At 46.0% G+C, this 26,153-nt stretch overlaps 1 protein-coding gene across 2 annotated transcripts in view; it reads right to left on the bottom strand.

The window, feature by feature from the left end:
* ZNF713 (zinc finger protein 713) overlaps positions 1–23,650 on the bottom strand; it is a 28,666-nt gene extending 5,016 nt beyond the window's left edge. The window contains exons 1-5 of one of the 2 annotated variants that reach the window (XM_062180200.1): positions 23,600–23,650; positions 18,514–18,920; positions 17,897–17,985; positions 7,649–7,775; positions 7,256–7,345 (exon numbers count right to left, since the gene is read on the bottom strand). In XM_062180200.1, the coding sequence (XP_062036184.1) occupies positions 7,256–7,345; positions 7,649–7,775; positions 17,897–17,985; positions 18,514–18,535 (328 nt within the window). In that variant the 5' untranslated portion in view covers positions 18,536–18,920; positions 23,600–23,650. Of the gene's footprint in view, positions 1–7,255; positions 7,346–7,648; positions 7,776–17,896; positions 17,986–18,513; positions 18,921–23,151; positions 23,184–23,599 lie in introns of those variants that run through there. The other variant, XM_062180201.1, reaches the window with a different exon arrangement.
* Between the last annotated feature and the right edge of the window lie 2,503 nt (positions 23,651–26,153).

The raw sequence follows: 26,153 nt of genomic DNA, 5'->3' as shown, positions 1-26,153 counted from the left end.
TGGGTGGAAAAGTAGGCCCTAAAGCCTTCCGTATGGAATAATCTCATTTGTGTTAAGTATATCCACATGTACTGAAGAGGACTGACTTGTGTCTGGGAGGTATGTATTATGGATGGTATAGTATTTACTTCTCCATGATATGCACACATCATTATTGTAAAAAGAAAAACAGCAAAGGAAGTATACTTATACTTTTCTACTTAAAATATTTAAATCTTCAGCACATTTTCATAATATAAAAAAATTTAACACACTAGAAGGTGTGCTTACAATTATGTCATTTTTTAAGATTTTTGTGTCCAGCCTTGAGACAATGAAGAATGTAGCAAGTGAAAGAAAGAAAGCCTTCTCATTCATCAACCTCATGCATACTTATTTCCCTGCCCACAGCAAGAGAATTTCATGGAGTCTAACTTCTGCTGAAGCCACAAATGAAGTGAATGTGGTATCTGTGTCACAGCGACAGATTAAGGCTCTCCAGCTTACGACAGGGCTCCATCAGGCCACCATTACTGTTGCACAGGCCTGAGGACTCTAAATGAAGAAAACCAGGGGATTTGCATAGAGTACTGTAGGCTCTCTGTGGTTATTATATTTGCCCATTACCTGCCCCCACTCACTCCATATTCCAGGGATCAATGTTACAGGGAAGGTTCTTTAACAAAATTAAGCTTCTGGGGGCACCTTTGACTTCTTTTATATCTAAGGACGGATACCTTTGAGACACACAGATCCCCTTGGTCAGTCTGAGCACGCCGTGATGTCACTGGGCAAATGCAGAGTCTTCTGCACTAAGGCCCATGTCATTAAGTAGAAGTTCACCCTGTTCAGCACCACCTGGTGCCTTTGAATTGAATTGTTCAGAAGGTAGGAAGGAAGAAAACAGAAAAAGAAGGAGGGCCGAGGGAAACAAATATGTAAAAAGATATTTATCCTTTCTGCTTGCAAATAATTATGAGATTTTTAGTTCTCTCTTATTAACTTAAAAAGTGTGCTGTGATTTATAGTGGGTTTTGATTTTCATTTGGTAGGCAGAAACTCAAGACAGAAAGTCACAGGATTTGAATACTAAACATTTTGATAGGTTCTGTCAAATAGTTCTCTCTTTTTTTAAGTTTTTATTTAATGAATGCATTTTTCATACGTACAACTTTAAGAATATAGTGGTTATTTCTCCCATACCCACCTCCCATCCTGACTCCCATCTCACCTCCCTCTCCCTCTCCCATCCCCTTCTTCATTTTGGTTCATTTTTAGTTTGATTTCCAAATAGTTCTCTTAAAAGGCTCTTCAAACTTACATTAAACAGAATGGCTGGCCGGCGCTGCGGCTCACTAGGCTAATCCTCTGCCTGTGGCGCCGGCACCTCAGGTTCTAGTCCCGGTTGGGGCACTGGATTCTGTCCCGGCTGCTCCTCTTCCAGTCCAGCTCTCTGCTGTGGCCCGGGAGTACAGTGGAGGATGGCCCAAGTGCTTGGGCCCTGCACCCGCATGGGAGACCAGGAGAAGCACCTGGCTCCTGGCTTCGGATCGGCGCAGCATGCTGGCTGTAGCAGCCATTTGGGGAGTGAACCAATGGAAAAAGCAAGACCTTTCTCTCTGTCTCTCTCTCTCCCCCTGTCTAACTCTGCCTGTCAAAAATTAAATTAAATTAAATTAAAAAACAGAATGGCTAAAAAAAGAGAGTATAAAATAAGCAAAGTTCATCAGCTATTACTGATAAGGCTAAGTATTGTTTGGAAAAACGTTGGTTTCAATTTTACAGATTATATAGATTTTATGGGTTAAGATAAAATGCATTTCTTAATGAAAATAGTCAGCAACAAGAATTAAAACTATTGCTTCTTAGTAGGGGACCTGGCAAGATTTTAGAGTAAATATTTTAAGCTTTGTGGGCCATGTGGTTTCTGTTGTAATTACTCAACTCTGCCATTGTAGTGTGGGGAAAGTCATAGACAATATGTAAAAGAACGAGTGTAGCTATCTTTGTTTCTTTTTTTCAGACTTATTTTTAGTTATTTGAAAGGCAGAGTTATATATAGAAAGGGAGACCTAGAGCAAGATCTAGCTTCCATCTCCTGATTCACTCCCCAGATGGCTGCTGGGGCTGGGCCAGGCCGAAGCCGGGAGCCCAGGAACTTCATCTGGGTCTTCCATGCAGGTGCAGGGTCCCAAGGACTTGGACCATCTTCTGCTGCTTTTCCAGGTGCATTAGTAAGGAGCTGGATTGGAAGTAGAGCAGCCTTTGACTCAAACCGGCACCCACATGGGATGCCAGCATCACAGGTGGTGGCTTTACTCCCTACACCGTGATGATGGCCCCTTTTGCTATATTTTGATGAAATGTTTACAAAAACGTGTGACCCTAGACTATATTTTTGTTTATTCAGAGTCTACAATGCCAAACAAGGCATCTAGAAAGGGAGCCTCTTAATTATTCTAAGGTACTTTTTGTGCTTACTGATGGTTCATCTTATCCCACGAGGTATGAGAGTGCTTTATTCCCAGGGATTCATCCAAAGTGTGTGTTGTCAAACTTTTGGACTTTTTGCTAATCTCATAAGCAAGAAAAGCTAATTTCTCTTTTATCACGAGTGACAGTGAACATTTTTTCATTTGTTAAAACTACTTGTATTCCTTTATCTAAGAACTGTTCATACTGCTTGTGTATTTTCTAAAAATATTTATTTATTTATTTATTTGAAAGGCAAGTTACAGAGAGAGGTGAAAACTTTAAGCAAATTGTGTATAGAAGGAACACTCCTCAACACAATCAAGGCAATTTATGATAACCCATTGCCAGCTCCTATTGAATGGGGAAAAGTTGGAAACATTCCCACTGAGATCTGGTACCAGACAAGGATGCCCACTCTCACCATTGCTATTTCATATAATGCTGGAAGTTTTAGCCAGATCCATTAGGCAAGAAAAATAAATCAAAAGGATACAAATTGGAAAGGAGGAAGTCAAACTATCAATCGAAGATTATGGGATATGCAATTATGGAATACCACATAGCAGTTAATAAAATGAAATCCAGTCATTTGCAACAAAATGCATGAATCTGTAAAACATCATACTTAGTGAAATAAGTATGAAGTAAGATCCTTACCTTACACCTTACACAAAAATCCACTCAAAATGGATTAAAGATCTAAATCGGCCGGCGCCATGGCTTAACAGGCTAATCCTCCGCCTTGCGGCGCCAGCACACCAGGTTCTAGTCCCGGCTGGGGCACCGGATTCTATCCCGGTTGCCCCTCTTCCAGGCCAGCTCTCTGCTATGGCCCGGGAAGGCAGTGGAGGATGGCCCAAGTGCTTGGGCCCTGCACCCGCATGGGAGACCAGGAGAAGCACCTGACTCCTGGCTTCGGATCAGCGTGATGCGCTGGCCACAGCGGCCATTGGAGGGTGAACCAACGGCAAAAAGGAAGACCTTTCTCTCTGTCTCTGTCTCTCTCTCACTATCCACTCTGCCTGTCAAAAAAAAAAAAAATCTAAATCTACAACCCAACACCATCAAATTAGTGAAATAAGCCAATCCCAAAGGGATAAATACCATATGTTCTCCCTGATCTGTGAGAATAGAGCACCTAAAATGAAATCTGTAGAAGTGAAATTGACACTTCCAGAAGGGATGACTTGAGCTGCTCTTGTCTTAACTGTTGAGGAACAGTTTCATATTTTTTTTTTGTTTTTTTCCCACATGATATTTGTTGAACTCTTTACTTAACAGAGTTAATCATATGTGTATAAAGTCAATTGAGGTTGGATCTCAGTACAAGTGGGAATAAGAGAGGGAAGAGGAAGTTTGTAATTGTAAAACTGTATAGTTCTGCATACATTCCTACAAACTTATTTCTAAGGGTACAGTTTAAAAACTTGCCATGGGACTCCAAATCCCATTAAGCAGGGTGGCAAAAATACCATCTTAAGTGTTAAAGTGATCAAATTAAGTGTTAAAGTGAACATATTCTTGTGATTAAGTGTTAAAGTGATCATACAAATAGGATAGATGGTCTGGTAATACTAATAGACAGAATTGAAAAGGAGAGAATGTTCCAACATGGGAAGCAGTCCACATGGCAGACTCATAGAATGACAATTACTTTAATGAACACTCTGACCTCAGAGTCAGCCTTTAAAGCTTCCTGGTCTGGCTGAAAAACCCGTGAGAGCATTTCAGGCATGGAAAACCAAGACACTGTGGCAAAAAAGTTCTACATGAAGGCTCTCTGTGAGTGAGAACCCAGCGGAAAGAAGTGGCCATCAAAGAAAGATGTTTTTCTCTGAAGGGAGAACTTCCACTTTGCTTATGGCCTTGTCTAAATACTGATGGAGTTTGTAGATTCTAAAGGCTTCCATAGACTAGGCAGCTCATGTCAAGAGCCTCAGGTGGTCACTGACATTATATATAAGAGTGTTAACTGTTAAATTAACAACAGAAGGCTGGCGCTGTGGCTCAATTGGCTAATCCTCCGCCTTGCGGCGCCAGCACACCAGGTTCTAGTCCTGGTCGGGGCGCCGGATTCTGTCCCGGTTGCCCCTCTTCCAGGCCAGCTCTCTGCTATGGCCCAGGAGTGCAGTGGAGGATGGCCCAAGTGCTTGGGCCCTGCACCCCATGGGAGACCAGGAGAAGTACCTGGCTCCTGCCTTTGGATCAGCACGGTGTGCTGTCCGCAGCGCGCTGTCCGCGGCGGCCATTGGAGGGTGAACCAATGGAAAAGGAAGACATTTCTCTCTGTGTCTCTCTCTCACTGTCCACTCTGCCTGTCAAAAAATTTTAAAAAATAAAAATAAAGAAAGAAAGAAAAAAAATTAACAACAGAAGTCACTGTGCACTAACTCTCCATGCATTACCTCTGTCCTCAATGAGTTGTATTATGATAGTTAACTTTTTTTTTTTTTTTGACAGGCAGAGTGGACAGTGAGAGAGAGAGAGAGAGAGAGAGACAGAGAGAAAGGTCTTCCTTTTTCCGTTGGTTCACCCCCCAGTGGCCGCTGTGGCTGGCGCGCTGCAGCAGGTGCACCGTGCTGATCCGAAGCCAGGAGCCAGGTGCTTCCTCCTGGTCTCCCATGTGGGTGCAGGGCCCAAGGACTTGGGCCATCCTCCACTGCACTCCCGGGCCACAGCAGAGAGCTGGACTGGAAACTGGAAGAGGAACAACTGGGACAGAATCTGGCACCCCGACCAGGACTAGAATCCGGTGTGCCGGCGCTGCAGGCGGAGGATTAGTGTATTGAGCTGCGGCGCTGGCCCCGAGAGTTAACTGTAAAACTAGTTCTCAAACATTGTGTGTGTGTGTGTGTGCAAATTGTTGAAATCTTTACTTAGTATATCTTCTGTGTACAAAGTTAATTGAAAATGAATCTTAATGGAGAATGGGACTGGAAAGGGGAGAGGGAGGAAGAAGAGGGGTGGAGGGTGGGTATGGTGGGAAGAATAACTATATTCCTAAAGTTGTATCTATGAAATCTGTATTCCTTAAAAAATAAATAAAAAAGTTATATATAGAGGGACACACACACACACACACACACAGCTCTTCCATCTGTTGGTTCACTTGCCAAATAGCTGCATTAATCAGGGCTCGGCCAGACTAAAGCCAGGAGCCTGTAACTCCATGTAGGTCTCCCATGTGGGTAACAGGGGCCCAACCAATGAAGCCATTTTCCACTGCTTTCCAAGGTGCATTAGCAGGGAGTTGGACTGTAAGTGGAGCAGCTGGGGCTCCAATCAGCACTTATACGGGATGTTGGTGTTGCAAGCAGCAGCTTAATTTGCTGTATCACAATGCCAGCCCCTGTTTGCTTATTTATTTATTTATTTTTATTCATTCTTGGTCTCTTCTTGATTTAGAGGAAGATTTTATATACATTAGTGGGAGATTAACCCTCTTCATATAAGTTACAAACATTTTCCTCCATTGTTATTTATCTTTTCATTTTATTATTTTACACTATGTATAATTTTTATATTTCTGTGTGTTGAATTTATGAATCTTTTCTTTCATGGTTTCTAACTTTTGAATGATAGTGAAAAAACAACTCCCCCACTTTAGGTTATAAAGTATTTCTCTCCCATTTTCTTCCAGATTTCTTATGGGTCTATGTTTTATACTTAAAATCTCTCTGATCCCTTTGGAGTTTATCTTGATTTAAGGAGTAAGCGATGCATACAATTCCATCTCTCTTCATTTTGCTACCCATCATGTTAAGATGTCATGGCTGTGGATAGGATAATTTGGCCCCTGAATGCAAGGTTTTGAAAATAAAAGTATTAATTAATGGTAATAATGGGGTGGAAACAAAACAACCAATATGTTTAGGAGGTGAGCCTAGTGGGAGATCCTTAAGTTATTGTGTTTGTGCTCTGAAAAGAGGATTGGTTACAATAGCCTGTGCTGGATCCAGCAGCTCTCTCTTCTTGGTTTGCCATGTGGGCCCGTCTCTACATGTTCTCTGCCAATGTTATTCACTGGCTACATCACAGGCCAAATCAAGGAAGCTTTCCTGATCTTGGACTTGAACCTCCAAAACTATGAGTAAAAAAATCTTTTTAAAAAATATTTATTTATTATACTTGAAAGGCATAGTTACAACGATAGAGGAAGACAGAGAGAGAGAGAGAAAGAGAGAGAAAGAGAGATCTTCCATCCACTGGTGCACTCCTCAAAGAGCCACAACGGCTGGAACTGAGCCAAACTGAAGCTAGAAGCCAGCCAGGAGCCAGGAGTTTCCTCTTGGTCTTCCACATGGGTGCAGGGGCCCAAGCACTTGAGCCATCTTCAGCTGCCTTCCCAGGCACATCAGCGGAGAGCTGGACCATAAGTGGAGCAGCTGGGACTTGAACCGGCACCCATATGGGATGCTGGCACTGCAGGTGGTGTCTTAACACACTACACAGGTACTGACCCCACCTGTGATGCTGGATGCCATATCATTGCCGATTCAAGTTCCTGATGCTCGGCTTCTAATCCAGCTCCCTGCTAATGCACCTGGAGAAGCAGCAGAAGACGGTCCAATTATTTGGGCTCCTGCCAACCTTGTGGGAGACCCGTCTGGAGCTCCTGACTTCAGTCTGGCCCAGCCCTGGCCATTGAGGCCATTTGGGAAGTGAACCAGTGGAGATGGAAGAGCTCTCTGTCTCTCCCTCTCTCTCTGACTTTCAAAAAAAAGGAAAAAAAAAAAAAAAAAAAAAGAGAGCAAGGAGTGGCTATTTTCCCTCACAGAGTAGCCAATGGCCTGCTTCTCACCTGAAAGCGTGTTCAGTGGGCTGTCTTCTGTTGTCTGCCGCTCCTCGTGCTCCAGCTGGGCGATCACCTCGGGCTTATAAAGTTGATGTCCTAGTCACAGGAAAATGCATGCCTTAAGAGTTTACAGTGGGAACAAAAGCCTCTTTCAGAACCGGTTTCCATCCTTTTTAATCTTAGGGAGAGGCTTCAGAGGCAGCAAAACAAAGCGGCCCATCTCACCCTCAACCAAGTCAAGACCTTTCACCTGAGATGAAAGAGCAGGAGACGGGTTTCTGCCTCCAAAGCCAATTAGCATTCTTCTGTCATGGCCTAAATTATATTCACAGAAGCTCTGGAGGCTTTTACTACCTAAGCAAACACGTACACCCAGTTTCCCAGGGACACAGTCCTTACCCAGCGCGACCAGGTTCTGGTAGTTTTCCAACATCACGTCTCGGTAGAGGTTCTTCTGAGCCGGGTGCAGCTGGTCCCACTCCTCCCTGGTGAAGTCCACAGCCACGTCCTGGAAGGTCAGTGTTTCCTGAAACGTCAAGTACATTCCTGCTCAGCCAGGAAATGCCCTTCCCGGGGCCCTCGGGGGAGGGGTGAAGGTGCAGCGCTAGACAAAGGTTAGGATGTCTGAGCTGTCGTCCTCAGGGGCTTCAGCACTCTGTATGGTCCTGATCGATCTTTCTCAACTGATTGGGACCTATCTTTATGTCATCTTTTTTTTTTTTTTTTTTTTTAATTTTTGACAGGCAGAGTGGACAGTGAGAGAGAGAGACAGAGAGAAAGGTCTTCCTTTTGCCGTTGGTTCACCCTCCAATAGCCACCGCGGTAGGCGCGCTGCGGCCGGCGCACCGCGCTGATCCGATGGCAGGAGCCAGGTGCTTCTCCTGGTCTCCCATGGGGTGCAGGACCCAAGGACTTGGGCCATCCTCCACTGCACTCCCTGGCCACAGCAGAGAGCTGGCCTGGAAGACCTATCTTTATGTCATCTTTCAAGACATGAGGGCTCTTGAAAATTTCATGAAAAATGGAACTAAGAGAGAAGCGCATGTTGCTACACAAACCTTTAGAATTCATGCGTGTTTTTTTTCTCATAGGACTCATTTTCCATGAACTTTTTGGAGAACCCCTATATAAAAATATGCAAGAGATAATGCTGGCTTTTAAACTTCTTAGAATTTGTGACAGGAGAAAAGTTCTCTTGATGTCTACACAGTTAAAAAACTGTATGAGAAATTCATTTCGGAAGTGAAAGAATTTAGGATGTTTGTGTAAAACTATGGGAAGTATCAGGTAGTTGGAGCTTGTGTAAATCCTTAACAGATCTTTATGCTTTGGACAGAAGAGAAGAGGATAGCCCAGTGGGTTAAAGAAAAAAAAATGGCAAACAGGTTGAAAGCAGATGGCCTATGATGTATGCTGGGATTAGTAGAATAAATGTTCTCCTTTCAGGTAGAGATAACAACCCCCCTCCCTGCATCCTATATGTATTTCTCTGCCTCTTCCCTTACTCCCTACTATCCACCCAAATACCTCCCTCCTCATGGGAAAAATATATCATCAGTTTTTTAGGATGAATAGAATGTGGTGTTCCAAGTAAAGTGCTTTTCCCTGTGACCTAAAATTCAGTATGTTAGTACAGTAATGGGAGTTTAAATTAATTTTCATGCTTTGATCATTTATTTTTCTAAAATGTATTTTAATAACAATTTGAGAGAACTAAGACTAGTAGGAATTAAGTAATTTTTAAAATTTAAAAAAATTTTTCATTTGAAAGGCAGAAAGAGAGAGAGAGAGCGAGCGAGCGTGTACCTTCCATCCGCTGGTTAATTTCTCAAATGCCCACAACAGCCAGGAATGGGTCAGGCCCAAACCAAGAGCCATGAACTCCATCTGAGTCTCTCACATGGGTAGCAGGGACCCAAGCACTTGAACCACCACCTGCTGCCTCCAGGGTGTGTATTAGCAGGGAGCTGGATCAGTTATTAAGATGGGACTTGAACCCGGGCACTATTGTATGGGATGCAGGTATCACAAGTGGTGGCTTAACTACTGTACCACAAGCACCCACCCCCAGGTTAACTTACCCAAGGATATACAGTTAGTAAATAGCAATGGGATTTATTTAGTCAAATGCTCTATGATTATCTCAAAGAAGTCTTATTTTCCTCCTATGAATATTTTCCCCTGTGACTTTTATTTCTGATTTCTATTCAATGCTTCTTCAGGACAGCACCAGAGGTGCTACGTTGGTAAGGGTGAGGAAACTCATGGGTCATGGCCTGTGTTCTTCAGTACCCACATTTGTAGTTCTTTTTTGCTGCATTAATTAGTATGATGCCTATAGTTTATATTTCTTTTTATACCTTCTAATGTTGACCTTTTTTTTTTTTTTTTGACAGGCAGAGTGGACAGTGAGAGGGAGAGACAGAGAGAAAGGTCTTCCTTTTTGCCGTTGGTTCAGCCTCCAATGGCCACCGCAGCCAGCGCACTGTGCTGATCTGAAGGCAGGAGCCAGGTGCTTCTCCTGGTCTCCCATGGGGTGCAGGGCCCAAGCACTTGGGCCATCCTCCACTGCCCTCCCGGGCCACAGCAGAGAGCTGGCCTGGAAGAGGGGCAACCGGGACAGAATCTGGTGCCCCGACCAGGACTAGAACCCGATGTGCCGGCGCCGCTAGGCAGAGGATTAGCCTGTTGAGCCACGGTGCCGGCCCTAATGTTGACCTTTTTAACCATTCATTTTCCCCCCATTTTCTCCTTTTTTTTCTTTCATAACCTAATTTGAATTTTGTTTTTGGGTATGTAATATATTAATGTGCTATAGCAACAAAAACTTACAAAATTATATACTACAAAAGTCCTTTCTTCCAGCTTTCTTCTCTTTGTCCATCTCCCCAGTCGTCAGTTTTTTAGTTTCTAGAATATTTTCCTTAATTCCTCTTTATATAAATACGAACATAAATTGTCTCTTCCAATTTTTAACCTCAAAGGTAACATATTTTATCTACTTTTTAGAAGAGCTTTATAGCCAGTGCCGTGGCTCAATAGGCTAATCCTTCGCCTGCGGCGCTGGCACCCCAGCTTCTAGTCCCGGTTGGGGTGCCGGATTCTGTCCCGGTTGCTCCTCTTCCAGTCCAGCTCTCTGCTGTGGCCTGGGAGTACAGTGGAGGATGGCCCAAGTGCTTGGGCCCTGCACCCGCATGGGAGACCAGGGGGAAGTGCAGTGAGCCAGCCATAGCGGCCATTTGGGGGGTGAACCAACAGAAAAGGAAGACCTTTCTCTCTCTCTCTCTCTCTCTCTCTCTCTCTCTCGCTGTCTAACTCTGTCAAAAAAAAAAAAAAAAAGAGCTTTACACTTCAGACCTATTAGAACATAGAGAGCTTCCTTATCTTTTAAAGCTTTATTTCTGATTGACACATAATGAAAATTGATTGCATAGAAATACAGGGTAGAATTGTGGTTACCAGGGGTCGGCGCTGTGGCGTAGTGCGTAAAGCCACCGCCTGCAGTGCTGGCATCCCATATGGGCACTGCTTTGTGTACCAGCTGCCTGACTTCTGATCCAGCTCTCTGCTATGGCCTAGGGAAGCAGTAGAAGATGGCCCAAGTCCTTGGGCCCCTGCGCCCGCATGGGAGACTTGGAATAAGGGAATGTGGGAAGCCAGGAATAAGCTCCTGGCTTCAGACTGGCATAGCTCTGGCTGTTGCAGCCATCTGGAGAATGAACCAGCGGATGGAAGACCTCTGTCTCTCTCTGCTTCTGCCTCTTTGTAACTCTGCCTTTCAAATAAATAAATAATTTTTTTTTTTTTTAAAGAACTGTGGTTACCAGAGCTGGGAAAGGTAGAGGGGACAGATGGGGGTGGAGGATAAAGGGGAGCTGGTCAGTGGGTACTGCGTTACAATTATATACACACATCACCATATCATGCTCTACCCCATAAATATGTACAATTATCACGTATCAATTCTAAAAAGTTGATCACATAGAAGTTGAGACAAGAGTAGTAGTTCCCAGAGGCTGGGGAGTGAAGGGATAGGGTTGGGCAGAGATTGGTTCACAAGTCTGTACAATGTTCCAATGTTACAATAAAATAAGAAAAATAAACCCTGGTGACAGATTGAACAGTAAACAGTCATATAATATACACTTCAAAAAAGCTAAAAAAAGAGCATTTTTAATGTTCTCATTTTTGGTTCTGCCCTGAGTCATGGTCCCCTGGCCATTTAAAGTAGCCTGTGCTTGAGGCTGTGTGGTTTTCAAAGCTTGCTTTCTGCCCACTTAAGTTTGATTGCTCAAAAGCCCTCTCCATTCCTTCCAATGGAAGCTGATAAAATGTAACTGTGTGGGACCGGCACCATGGCTCACCTGGTTAATCCTCTGCCTGCAGCGCCAGCATCCCAAATGGGCACTGGGTTCTAGTCCCGGTTGCTCTTCCAGTCCCGCTCTCTGTTGTGGCCCGGGAAGGCAGTGGAGGATGGCCCAAGTGCTTGGGCCCTGCACCCGCATGGGAGACCAGGAGGAAGCTCCTGGCTTTGGATTGGTGTAGCTCTAGCCGTGGTGGCCATTTGGGGAGTGAACCAATGGAAGGAAGACCCTTCTGTCTCCCTCTCTCACTGTCTAACTCTATCTGTAAAAAATAAAAAAAAGTATCTTTCTTTTAAAAAAATGTAACTGTGTACCAATTTATAATAAAGGCCACACCCACAAATCTCTCTGAGACAAGTCTGTCTCTCCTTTGCATTTGCTATGACTTAGGGCACGCCATCTTCATGATTCTTAGAAACCTCGTGTTTAACACAGTGGGTTGGCCTATGAGGCACAGCCTTAGATCTGATGTTGTCACAAAGGATTTGATTTTTGCTGTGAAGCCCTTTCTGAAATTGACTGTTGTCTGCTGCTTGGGTTAGTATGAGACATTCAGTAATTCCTGGTTTCTTTATATTTATCAGGTCTTTATTTAGCTTATCTTTTTCCTCTCACATTTCATTTTGGTAAGCCAGAAGCTCTCAGTTGTTAATTCCAATGTTACACCTGAAAAGTCTCCTTAGCTAGATCAAGTTCATTAAGCACACCCCCTATTATTCTGTTACTGAAGGGGACAATGCCACCCAGCATTTCTTCTTTAAAGGTCTTCTTTCCTCCAGCATCTAATAATATCATCCTTACTATCCCTAAAGCTCTTGACAAAGACCCTTTAGACTGCCACCATGTCTCCACGAGGCCCTTTATAATTTCAGTATCAATCTTTTCCCTTCTATCTTCTTCCGACTGCTCAGTTCCCACAGCCCGTGTTATACGGCTTAGGTTCTTGTATTGACAGCACCCCACTTCCAGGAACCAAAATCTGTTAACAGTTTTCTATTGCTGCTTAGCATAACACTTCTTGGGGGATCAAAACAGCAACCACCAGGATTTAGTGGGCAGTTGGCCTCCGGTCTAGGTAGCATGAGCAGGAAAGGCCTGCCTGAGGGATGGAGGATCCACTGTCACGATGGCTCACTCACAGGGCTGGCAAGGACGCTGCTGGGGCTGTGGGCCTTGGCTCCTCGCCACGTGGGCTTCTCCATGGGTTTCTTCATGGCAAGGTGGCTGAGTTTAGAGCAAGCATCCCCAACAGAATGAAGATGTCTCCCTGTCTTTCTTTCTTTTTTTTTTTTTTTTTTGACAGGCAGAGTGGACAGTGAGAGAGAGAGAGACCAAGAGAAAGGTCTTCCTTTTCCGTTGGTTCACCTCCCAATGGCCGCTGTGGCCGGTGCACCATGCTGATCCGAAGCCAGGAGCCAGGTGCTTCTCCTGGTCTCCCATGGGGTGCAGGGCCCGAGCACTTGGGCCATCCTCCACTGCATTCCCGGGCCACAGCAGGGAGCTGGCCTGGAAGAGGAGCAACTGGGACAGAATCCGGCGCCCCGACAGGGACTAGAACCCGGGGTGCTGGCGCTGCAGGCAGAGGATAGTTTATTGAGCTGCGGCGCAGGCCATCTCCCTGTCTTTTATGATATGTCTTGAGAGTCATATGTCTTGGCTTCCACCATAGTCACAGGATTGACCGTACTCAACAGAGGGAACACAGACTTCCATGTCCACGAAGGAGGAGTCCAAGTCACATTGTAGACAAAGCCTTTGGGGTGGCTGATATCTTGGCCACTTTTTTCTGAACGTGCCATCTGCCACCCACTCACAGTAGCAGCAAGAGAGTACCTGTTTCCTCGCAGCTCTGTTGGGATAGTATGTTACCAAGCTTGTAGAAAAGATCAAGCTTGTGGGCAATAACAAGTTTGGTGATAAAACATCAAGTTTTTTCTACCTTTTTAAAAAAATTGATTTGAGACAAGTCAATTAAAAAAAAAGTGAGTGAGCTCCCACCCACTGGCCTACTCCTCAAATGCCCCCACAGCACTGGGGCTGGGCTGGGCTGAAGTCAGGAACTGGGGACTCAGGCCAGGTCCTCCACAAGAGTAGCAGGAGTTTAAGCCAGGTGCTTAAACTCACCACTGACTCCCGGGGTCTGCACCAGCAGGAAACTGGAGCCAAGAACTGGACATTGAACCCAGGTACTCCAATTATGGGATGCAGGTATCCTAACTGGTGTCTCAACTGCCAGCTAAACTCCCGCCCCCTCTATTTATAATGTAAATTTCTTTTTAAATTTTTTTAATTTTTTAAAAAATTTTTGACAGGCAAAGTGGACAGTGAGAGAGAGAAAGACAGAGAGAAAGGTCTTCCTTGTCCGTTGGTTCACTCCCCAATGGCCGCCGCGGCCGGCCTGCTGCAGCCGTTGCACTGTGCTGATCCAAAGCCAGAAGCCAGGTGCTTCTCCTGGTCTCCCATGCGGGTGCAGGGCCCAAGCACTTGGGCCATCCTCCACTGCCTTCCCAGGCCACAGCAGAGAGCTGGACTGGAAGAGGAGCAACCAGGACAGAATCCTGCGCCCCGACTGGGACTAGAACCCGGGGTGCCGGCGCCGCAGGCGGAGGATTAGCCTAGTGAGCCGTGGCACTGGCCTTATAAATTTCTTTTTGTTATGTGTACAGATGTACATTGTCATGTGTTTAACATCTTTATGAATCTTCTTTCCTGTGAATTGTCTTTTAATGTTGTTTGTATATATTTTTAAAAGATTTATTTATTTGAAAGGCAGAGTTACAGCCAGGAGCCAGGAGCTTCTTCTGAGTCTCCATGTGGTACAGGGGCCCAGGTACTTGGGCCATCTTCCAATGCTTTTCCAGGATCATTAGCAGGGAGCTGGATCAGAAGTGGAGCAGCAGGGACTTGAATTGGCACCCACATGGGATGCCAGAAAAGAGCTCTGTCTCTCTCTCTCTCTCTCTTTTTTTTAAAATTTCATTTATTTGAGAGGTAGAATTACAGACTGAGAGAGAGAGACAGAGAGAAAGGTTTCCATCTGCTGATTCACTCCCCAAATTTTTGGCCACAACGGCCGAAGCTGGGCTGATCGAAGCCAGGACCCAGGAGTTTCTCCCACATGGCACTGCAGGTGGTGGCTTAACCCAGTATGCCACAGCACTGGCCCCTGTTTGTATACTTTTCCACTGGACTCCTAACCTCTCACTGATTTAGGGAAGTGTTTTACATATTAGAAAGATTTGGGGCTGACCCATGGCATAGCTGATAAAGCTGATGCCTACAGTGCTGACATCCCATATGGCACAGGTTCTAGTCCTGGCTGCTCCATTTCCCATCCAGCTCTCTGCTGTGGCCTGGGAAAGCAGAAGAAGATGCCCCAAGTATTTGGGCCCCTGCTCCCACATGGGAGACCTGGATGAAGCTTGTGGCTTCTTAAATTCCCCCAAAGGTTTTCCACTGCACTTAAGAGTAAAACTCAAGACCACAAGACCTTGGGATTTAGCTCCTGCTCACTTCTCTCAGCTCACCTTACCTCACTCTCTCCCTTCCTGTACATTGATCACAGTGGCCTCTTCATCTTCTCAAATACCCGTGGTTGTTGCATATAGCATTTAGCACATGCCAAAAATGCTCTTTTCTACTTATATTGCCTTCATATTTCACTTTACATTTTGTTTCTGCTGAGTTTTGCCAATTCCTTTAAGAAGTATTATTAGCACCTCTCTCTCTCTCTCTCTCTCTCTCTCTAAAGATTTATTTATTTTACTTGAAAGGTGGAGTTACATAGAGGGAGAGGCAAAGGCAGAGAGGGAGAGATCATTCCCCAAATGGCCACAACAGCCAAAGCTGGACCAATCCGAAGCCAGGAGCCAGGAGTTTCCTCCAGGTCTTCTATGTGGGTGCAAGGGTCCAAACACCTAGGCTATCTTCCACTGCTTTCTCAGGCACATTAGCAGGGAGCTGCATCTGAAGTGGAGCAGCAGGGACTCAAAGCGGCGCCCCACATGGGATACTGGTGCTGCAGATGGAGGCTTAACCCACTATGCCACAGCGCCAGCCCCAGGACCTTATTCTACTTTGTATGAGAAACAACTAATCTGATGGGACTGATGTGGTGTATGTAGTGTGTTAAGCTGCTACTTGTGATGCTGCCACTCTATATGGGCACAGGTTCGTGTCCTGGAAGCGCCACTTCTGATCCAGTTCCCTGCTAATGGCCTGGGAAAGCATAGGAAGATGGCTGAAGTACTCCAGCCCTTGCCACCCACTTGGGAGACTTAGATGGAGTTCCAGGCCCACTCAGGGCAGTGAACCAATGGTTGAAAGACCTCTCTCTCTGTATCTCCCTCTCTCTAACTCTGCCTTTAAAACAAAACTCTTTAAGGGAAAGAAACATCTAACTTTCAATTTATTAGAATATTTATTTATTTTTTTTTTGACAGGCAGAGTTACACAGAGAGAGAGAGAGAGAGAGAGAGAGAGAGAGAGAGAGAAAGGTCTTCCTTGTCCGTTGGTTCACTCCCCAAATGGCCACTACGGCCGGCGTACTTCGCCAATCTGAAGCCAGGAGCCAGGTACTTCCTCCTGGTCTCCCATGTGGGTGCAGGGCCCAGGCACTTGGGCCATCCTCCACTGCCTTCCCAGGCCACAGCAGAGAGCTAGACTGGAAGAGGAGCAACTGGGACAGAATCCAGAGCCCCAACCGGGACTAGAACCCGGGGTGCCAGCACCGCAGGCGGAGGATTAGCCAAGTGAGCCACGGTGCCAGCCAGAATATTTCCTAAATGTCTGTCAGTGAGTTCCTTAGGGTTTAGGACCATGTCTGTTTTACTCACTGATGTATATCTGAAGAATAGTAAGTTGAAGCAACTGACACTGGCATCTTCTTTGTTAAGCAAAACAGCTGTAAAGTGGAGATTCATAAAAGATATTTGAAATTTCAATTTAAAACATAAATGAGGCTGGCGCTGTGGCTCAATAGGCTAATCCTTTGCCTGCGGCGCCGGCACACCGGGTTCTAGCCCCGTTGCCCCTCTTCCAGTTCAGCTCTCTGCTGTGGCCCGGGAGTGCAGTGGAGGATGGCCCAAGTGCTTGGGCCCTGCACCCGCATGGGAGACCAGGAGAAGCACCTGGCTCTTGGCTCCAGATCAGCGCAGTGGCCATTGGAGGATGAACCAATGGCAAAAGGAAGACCTTTCTGTCTCTCTCTCACTGTCCACTCTGCCTGTCAATATATATATATATATATATATATAAATATATATTCATTCTCTCATCTTCTGAAAGGAAACTGACTTTTCTGTGAGAGATGATTGTCTGGTCATCCCCATAATGTGTGTTTGCTTTGTTAAAGTAAAATGAGCAAATGACTCTGAAATAAAAAATGCATAGGGGACGGTGCCGTGGCTCACTTGGCTAATCCTCCTCCTGCAGCACCGGCATCCCATATGGGTGCTGGGTTCTAGTCCCAGTTGCTCCTCTTTCAGTCCAGCTCTCTGCTGTGGCCCGGGAGGGCAGTGGAGGATGGCTCAGGTGCTTGGGCTCCTGCACCCGCATGGGAGATGAAGAAGCACCTGGCTCCTGGCTTTAGATTGGCGCAGTTGTAGTGGCCATTTAGGGAGTGAACCAATGGAAGGAAGACCTTTCTCTCTGTCTCTCTCACTGTCTAAAACTCTACCTGTTAAATAAATTAAAAATGCATAGAATCCTGAGAGTTTTTATGTCTTCAGTGTTTTACAATTTTGCTCACAATTAATTTGATAGCATTTTTTTGGAAAGTGACTGGAATTTACGAGTCTTTCCAAAGCATTCAATTGGCTTTCTTAGCAACAACTGCTTATCTCATCCATACCCCATCAATTTAGATAATACTTGCTCAAATTACAGAATTATAACAATAGGCTTACAAAAGTTTTGGAAGAAATGCAACAGAGTGTTGATACACAATAGCTTGTGGCAGCAAATAGCATCAGGCATATTTAATAATCCCATTAAATCCGAATACTCACAGTGACTGGGGCATCATTTGCTCACTGGATGTACAGAGAGAACAGCATGTGTTTAAATTCTTGCCGACTGTGTAAGTGAAGGGTGATTAAAAGACAGTCACAACTTTAGCATAGCAGTTCATGAAAATGAGTCTGGTGAAAGTGCTGGAAGTAGAAGTGACCTAGAGTCTCTTGGTTCTGGATTTTTTTTTTTTTTTTTTTTGAGAATTGGAAAATGAAAAGTGCCTACATTCTGAGAACAATGATAGCACTGTAGAGAGGAAAACACAACTCACCTGGGATCTGGCCAGCTGCAATCCATTATGCATTTCTTTCTCTTCCATGGTCACCTCTTGGGAAAGCCCAGCGTTCTGAGAAGGCATACCTATGAAAGAGAGAAAAGTGCTATCTGGTTCATACACGAAATGAAGGCTAAATTTAAATCTTAGAGCTTCTGCCTCATGTTGCTAAGGTGGATGGTGTATATGAGCTTCAAGCTGCATGACCTAGCTGTAGCACCCCTATTACTCTGGGGAAGGAATTCAGTGGACAACCTTCTCTCAGCCGTGGTACAACTCCACTTGCATGTGGGCAGCTCAGTACTTTTCAGCCCCGACTTTCCTAGGGAAATTGGAAGATGCCTCTACTCCCAGATATTTGGATTGAACTGGTGTGCAGAGGGCCAGGACAATGCTTTCAGTTCTAAAGTCTCCGAGTGATTCTAAACATAAATGTGCACTGCTGAGATGAGATGGTACACAGAACATGTGTTGAGGGTCTCTTCTCACTCTGTGTAAGTTCATGAGGCAGAAATTCACTTCCAAACCTAAGATCCCAGAGCTCTGCCTCTCCTCTCCTCTCAAGAGGTCTTCAAATAGGACGAGGAGATTTCATTCTTCTCCCTTTAGTTTACCTTCCTTTTTGAGTATCTGCATTCAGTCCTCCAGCAGGATGACCACAGGTGCTTGTAGTTCTTGCGCTGTCATGTCACCAAAGCTCGGCTTCGCTGGTCAGGACACACACTCGTGCCAGCAGCTTCAGTGCCTGAGCGACAGTGGATGCGCCCAGCAGTTAAAGGGGCCCCATCTCTGATGAAAGTCTTAGGAGCCAATGGGAGAGCCACAAGAATGGAGTCCGCTTCCCAGGGACAGCCCCTCTCAGAATCTTGCCTTGTGGGAGCAGAGTTGAGAAGCAGGAGCTCTTGAAGGTACTTATTACTTTTTCCCCCTAAGGCATCAATCCTCATGGAGAAACTTCTCTGTGGTACAAAAATCTGTCTCTTGGCGGGGATCTTGTGAGATGCAGTTTCAGGAAGAGTACCTGCAATGAGATGCACACAGTCAGCAGAAGACATCAGCAGTCTCAGCCACCTAGGGGACCTAGGGATGGAGTTTGTACACAGATGTGCAAACTACTCATACAGACAGGGCACTAAGGTGTGGCGTTCTTTAAAACAATGAAAATGCACGCCGAGAATTTCTGAGATCCACATAGTGCAGAAAGAGATGTATAGCTGTAACAACTACAAAACATGTAGCCTCACTCCTTCCCCATTCTCTTCCCAGAGCAGCAAACACAGCAGCCGTGGCCTCTGAAGCATCTTCAGAAAGAGTGGCATTTTTGTTTCAGAGAAAGATGGAAAAGCAGATAATCCAACGATAAACAAACAAGTGGAAACATTAATTTGCTAATAATCATAAAAGAAAACATTTTCTGTTCACAAAGTTGACCTGAAAAATCTTTCTCAAAAAGCGAGTGTCAGAAATACAGAGCCACTTCTGAGAAGTAATTTGTTGTGGAGACAGAAGCTGCCAATTCCAACAGAATGGCCTTTCAAGATAAGGAAGGAATTCACCATCTGGGGGCTGTAAAAAGGATGACCCAGCCTAGGTGGGTGTGATTCCCCCTTGAAGTTGCCCACACTCACGTATACCACTCACTCATATCCTTTTTCCTGGTAATTCTCTCTTGCGGGTGCCTGCATTTATATATGTGTGTCTACTGTTCTTTCACCCTTCAATAAATCCTACTCCTCCGTTCCCTTCTATCTATATCTCCCAGCTGTAGTCTTAACATGGGAAGACAAGAAACTGGACTAAGTCTAATTGGGGGTCTCTGAGCCCACCCAGGCTTTGACAGGTAGAGTCATAGACAGTGAGAAAGAGAGACAGAGAGAAAGGTCTTCCTTCCGTTGGTTCACTCCCCAAATGACCACTATGGCCGGCGCTGCACTAATCTGAAGCCAGGAGTCAGGTGCTTCCTCCTGGTCTCCCATGCAGTGCAGGAGCCCAAGCACTTGGGCCATCCTCCACTGCACTCCCAGGCCACAGCAGAGAGCTGGACTGAAAGAGGAGCAAATGGGACTAGAACCCGGCACTCATATGGGATGCCGGCGCTGCAGGCGGAAGATTAACCAAGTGAGCCATGGCATTGCCCTCCCCCCCATGACAATTAACTCAGACTAAGATTCTTGGATCAACAGTTTCCCTTTCACTGCGAGCTCTTCCAACAATCCCAGTGACTGCTGTGTAGCAAAGGCATGCACTGGTTCTCAGCCTGGATTGTGCATTAGACACACTTGCAGTGATTTTGAAGTATACAGATGTAAAGGTATGGTCGTTCAGGTTCCACCCAAAAGCTACTGCAGCAGAACCTGCAGAGGTGGAGTTGGACATCCACATACTTCAAAGAACGCCACATGAGTGATTTTGAGGCAAGAGTTCACAACTGTTGGAGTCTTTCATTTCCTTGACTGCCTCAATCCCAATGAGTTTCCCTATCGTTCTATACAAGCCATCCACTTCCAGGCCACACCACCCCAGAAATATTTCTCACCTTGGGAAATTCTACACAGTGGAACCTAGACTGGGTAGCGAAAAAAGGAAGACTGGGGGCGGGGCTTAGTAGGAGGGAAAATAGATCAGAATTTATCAAAGTTAATCTGAAGCCCACTTGAGTCATGGTTATCTGTTGAAAAGATGAGTCCCACGTTCTTACCCAGACCTGATGGAACAGTACCTCAGGATGCCCAGGAATTTGCATCGGAAAGTAATTCTTCCTCAGTCCCTACATTCTCTCCAGCCTCCCCACCCCCCATTCCTCCTACTCTACCTCCAACTAGATAAAGACTTTTGAATCCTCTGAGTCATCATTTAAAAAACATTTAACGTCCCTCTCACGTTCAAAACTCTCCCTGGCTATGCACTCCTTGGTAACCATCTTTCTCTTTTTTCAAGGCCACAATTCCACAATTCTTTTTTTTTTTTTTGTAAGGGTTAGGGAACTTTTTTTTTTTTTTTTTTTTTTTTTGACGGGCAGAGTTAGAGAGTGAGAGAGAGAGACAGAGAGAAAGGTCTTCCTTTTTCCATTGGTTCACCCCCCAAATGGCCGCCATGGCTGGCGCACCACGCTGATCCGAAGCCAGGAGTCAGGTGCTTCCTCCTGGTCTCCTGTGCAGGTGCAGGACCCAAGTACTTGGGCCATCCTCCAATGCCTTCCCGGGCCACAGCAGAAAGCTGAAAGAGGAGCAAGCAGGACAGAATCCAGCGCCCCAACCGGGACTAGAACCCGGAGTGCAGGCACCACAGGTGGAAGATTAGCCTAGTGAGCCGCAGCGCTGGCCCACCATTCTTGAAAAGCATTGTCTATACTTATCCTAGGTCCTCACTTGGATATATGGCTTATGCCACGGACCTCACAACTTCCCACTTTTTTTTTTTTTAAAGATTTATTCACCCATTTGAAAGAGTTACACAGAGAGAGAAGAGGCAGAAAGAGAGAGAGAGAGAGAGAGAGAGAGGTGTTCCATCTGATGGTTCACTCCCCAAATGGCCACAATGGCTGGAGCTGCGCTGATCTGAAGCCAGGAGCCAGGAGTTTCCTCCGGGTCTCCCACATGGGTGCAGGGGCCCAAGGATCTGGGACACCCTCCACTGCTTTCCCGGGCCACAACAGAGTGCTGGACAGGAAGTGAAGCAGCCGGGTCTCGAACCGGTGCCCATATAGGATGCCAGCACCTCAGGCCAAGGCGTTAACCCACTGCGCCATAGCACCAGCCCCAATGACTTCCCACTTATTTAAACTTGATGGGTATTTGACACTCTGGCAGTTGCCTCTTGCTTTGCTTCCAGTCTCTCCGAGTGGGCTATGCTCTACCTACATTTATGGGTTGTTCCTTAGGATTTCCCAGAATCTACTCTTGTTCCCTCTGCAGTTGGGGTAAAGGGATCTTTCAAAGATAGGAAGCAGATCATGTTCATCCCCCCACTTGAATCCTCCAGGGATTCCACTCCTAGGCTAGAGTCCAAAGCCATGAGGACTCCTATGAACTGCCTGCTTCCTATTCTCAGGTCGCTCTTCGGGGTTACTCCCAACCTTCATCTGCACTGCCCTGATGTTCCCATGTCCTTCCCTCCCTTGTAACAACACCTACTCTTAAACAGGCAAAGTCAGCTTAAATCAGGGAAGACACTGACATCACAGACCAGGGGCAGCCCACATGATCACCTTTTTACTTCGGGCAGCATTTTTTTTTTTTAATCTCTGTGTTATTGGTCTAGCAACTTATCTTAACATCTAACCATTGTATAACACTAATCTCCAGGATTCCAGTCTTGTTAACTATTCTATTTTCAAATTGCCCAGTGCCAACACATAATAGGTACTCAATAAATATTTACTAAATGAGTGGGTGCTGGTGTTTGCCTTTCTATTTTTAAAGACTTTTAAATTTTGAACCAATTTATACTTATAAGGCTGCAATATCGTGTTTCTGTATCCCACTCACCTGCTTACCCTAATGTTAACATTTTATATATCCATGGTGCAATGATCAAAACCAAGAAGCTAATGTCGCTACAGAACAATTAACTCAAGCTATTCACACATTTCACCACTTTCTCCATTAATGTTCTTTCTCAGATCCAACATCCTACATCACATTTACTTGATTCTGTAGTTGCCGCCAATCTGTAACAGTTCTTCAGGCTTTCTGTTATTTATGAACTTGATACTTTTGGGGGGGGGATTTAAAAGCACTTGATGAGACAACAAATATGCAGGGGCTTCAGCGAGTTCATGGAAAATGGAATTAAAAGCTGTTTAGTTTGGTTAGTACACAAACTTTTTGAAATCTATACACAGTTTTTCATGAAGCACCTTTTCCATGAACTTTTTGAATATGTCTGATAGTTGACAGGGCAAGAGTTGAAAGGTACAGGTCAAAGGACTGAGCACCAGGCCTGAGTCACCACCTCTCCGCCTCTTGGGTTAATTCCTTCCACAGCATTTTGAAAAGCTGTCACTACAATAGTTGAAGTGACAGAGACTGCCAGGCTATGCATCAAATAGCAAGGTGATGACATCCATGGCAATGCATGAGCCGTTAACACTCAGTCACATTACTTTGTCTAGTAAATGGCTTCAGTTCCACTTGTCTACTTACCAAGGATTTATAGAGTTCATCATTTCCAGTGCAATAGTTTTATTGCACTTTATACTCGAATTATCTCAAACATATGATATATTCCAGCAAAACAAAACTATGGGTTACCTGCCCTTTATTGTACAGCGCCATTCTTAGCTGTCATATTGCTTGATGCAGAAAATCCCAAGGTGGGGTGCGAGGGCTGCATTGTGTGCTGGCGTGCTGGTCTAACAGGGAGCTGCATGCACTGCACCTGCTGGCAGACCCTGGTGCACGGATCTATTTAGCAAAGGTCAGAGCCGCCGCGGTCACTTCACCCAGGACCGCCAAGCCAAGACAGACACAGGGCAGGGCGTGGGGGAGTGGCTTCCGTGCCCTCTGTGGGCATCACACCAGCAGACGAGGGTCTTACTACAAAGATGGGGAAGCTCTTTTCTATGAAAGATCAAAATGCAGACGAGGCACAGGGCAGCGGGGGACAGGGACGCCTCGAGGCCGGCTGGGACCCGCCAGCGACCGCTGCCCGGGGCGCCCGCCGTCCCCTCCCCCTCGGCCACCGCCTCGCCGCACTCACCGGCTCCACGAAGGGCGCTCCGGGCGGCTCCGCCCCCTGACGCCGCCGCCCGGCCGGGGCGGGAGAAGGCGCTGAGGGCTGCGCAGCCTGAGCCAATGACGCCCGCAGACTGGGCCCCGGGGGCTGGACCAGCAGCTGGCGCCCGGCCGCGGCTGACGACAGCCTTCCCGCAATGGCGACTTGGCGGCGCGGGCTCAGGTTGCCTGCTACGCATGCGCCGCTGGAACCTGGGCCACAGCTGAGGAGGCTGGGGCTCCGCACTCCCACCCGCACCTGGCGTTTGCGCCTTGCTAGGGCCGCGTTGACCCCTGGAGACCTGGGCTTGTGCCCTCCGCCCTCAGAGTTCCCGGAGAGGTCAGGACCTGTCCGGAGGACCCGTCCCACAGACCCTGGCGACCAGCCGGCCTCCTGTCTCAGTGCCCCTCCTTCCTCCCCACGTATAGTGATGAAACTAAACCATAATGACTGAGTGATACACATATTTGCACGTCTACAGTGAGAAGAATGGAATTTTTTTTTAATGGGGATAACATTTCCTTTAATTGGGATTCAAAAACTACTGCACCCTGCTCGCCAAAATGGATCATAAGGGTTCATCTGGAACCAAAAACCAAACACAAGTTGAAAAGCAAATGCAGTTTTGTTCCTGAAGAACAGTTTTGCCAACAGGGAGATTCGGGTTCCATTTAGCTGAGGGGGAGCAAAACTGAGGTTTCGTTTAAGAAAATGGGTCGGGGGACTGGGGAGCTAAGCCGCCTTTGGAGATGAACAAGATGGAGTGAGCTGGCTGTTTGGAAACCGGCTCCAATCAAGCGGTCACAAAAGTTGCAAGTCCGCTCGAACATCCAGGAAAGGAACGGACTGTTCTCTCTGGAATCTCCCAAGGTCTGCTGAGTATTGACAAAATCTGTAACACTGTTGCCTTTTACGTTCTCAACACACTATAGAAGCAGCAACTTGTTCCCCCCAGCACACCTGTGAAGGCCCACACAGGGACTCTGGCTTTCCTCTTCAGCATTCTGCACTCGTGCTGACCCCCACCCCCATTTCTCCCTTTTCCTCAAAGGTCTTCACTGAAGACCATGCAGATGAAGTTGTGTCAGGAGTCAGGAACAATGAAGAAACTTATTTGACTGGGTGCACGTCCACTCTGCAGAGGAATGTCTTTTGGTTTAGGCACACATGTAAAATACCAAGCATTTCCTTCTAGTAGTTTCATGCCTTGCATACAGGTCTTTGATCTGTTTTGAATTGATTTTTGTAAAGACTGAGAGGTAGGATCTAGTTGTAATTTTCTGCAGAAGGATATACAATTTCCCCAGCACCATTTATTGAAGATATTGTCCTTTCTGTAATATATGTTTGTAGTGTCTTTGCCAAGGATCAGTTTTGACTGTAGATGTGTGTATTTATTTCTGGGATATCTATTATGTTCTATTGATCTGTGCATCGTTTTTAAACCTGATTACTATAGTTCTGCAGTGTGTCTTGAAACCCAGGTTCTTTTTGTTCAAGATTGCTGTGGCTATTGGGGTATTTCATGCTGCCACATGAATTTCAGTATTTTTTTCTAGTTCTGTGAAGACTATTACTGGTATTTTGGTGGGGATTTTGTTGAATTGGTAAACTGCTCCGGGTAACACAGAATTTGATTCTTCCAATCCATGCATGGGGTGGTCGTCGCACTTTGTTGTGTCTTCAACTTTTCATTATTTTTGTAATTTTCATTCTAGAAGTCTTTTTGTGCTTGACTGAACTTATTCCAAGGTTTTTAAAAAAACTTTTATTTAAGGTACACAAATTTCATGTATTTCATATATATATAGATTTAGGAACATGGTGAAACTTTCCACTGTACTCTCCCTCTCAACCCTGTTCCCACTCCTCTTCCTCCTTCCTCTCCTATTCCCACTTTTAATTTTTATGAAGATATATTTTCAGTTTATATTCATAGGATTAACCCTACACTAAGTAAAGAATTCAACAAGGCCGGCACCGCAGCTCAATAGGCTAATCCTCCACCTTGTGGCGCTGGCACACCTGGTTCTAGTCCTGGCAGGGCGCCGGATTCTGCCCCGGTTACCCCTCTTCCAGGCCAGCTCTCTGCTATGGCCCGGGAGTGCAGTGGAGGATGGCCCAAGTCCTTGGGTCCTGCACCCCATGGGAGACCAGGAGAAGCACCTGGCTCCTGCCTTCGGATCAGCGCGGTGCGCTGGCCGCAGCGCGCTGGCCGCGGCGGCCATTGGAGGGTGAACCAACGGCAAAGGAAGACCTTTCTCTCTGTTTCTCTCTCTCACTGTCCACTCTGCCTGTCAAAAACAAAAGAATTCAACAAATATGGGGCCGACACCGTGGTGCACTACGTTAACCCTCCACCTGCGGTGCTGGCATCCCATATGGGTGCTGGGTTCTAGTCCCGGTTTCTCCTCTTCCAGTCCAGCTCTCTGCTATACCTGGGAAAGCAGTGGAGGATGGCCCAAGTGCTTGGGCCCCTGTACCCGCTTGGGAGACCAGGAATAAGCACCTGGCTCCTGGATCCGATCGGTGCTGCTCC

The sequence above is a fragment of the Lepus europaeus genome, chromosome 21 (genome assembly GCF_033115175.1).
Source record: "Lepus europaeus isolate LE1 chromosome 21, mLepTim1.pri, whole genome shotgun sequence".
Lineage (NCBI taxonomy): Eukaryota > Metazoa > Chordata > Mammalia > Lagomorpha > Leporidae > Lepus > Lepus europaeus.
Note: the sequence above shows the minus strand (reverse complement) of the source record. Positions and strands in the feature narration are given on the sequence as shown.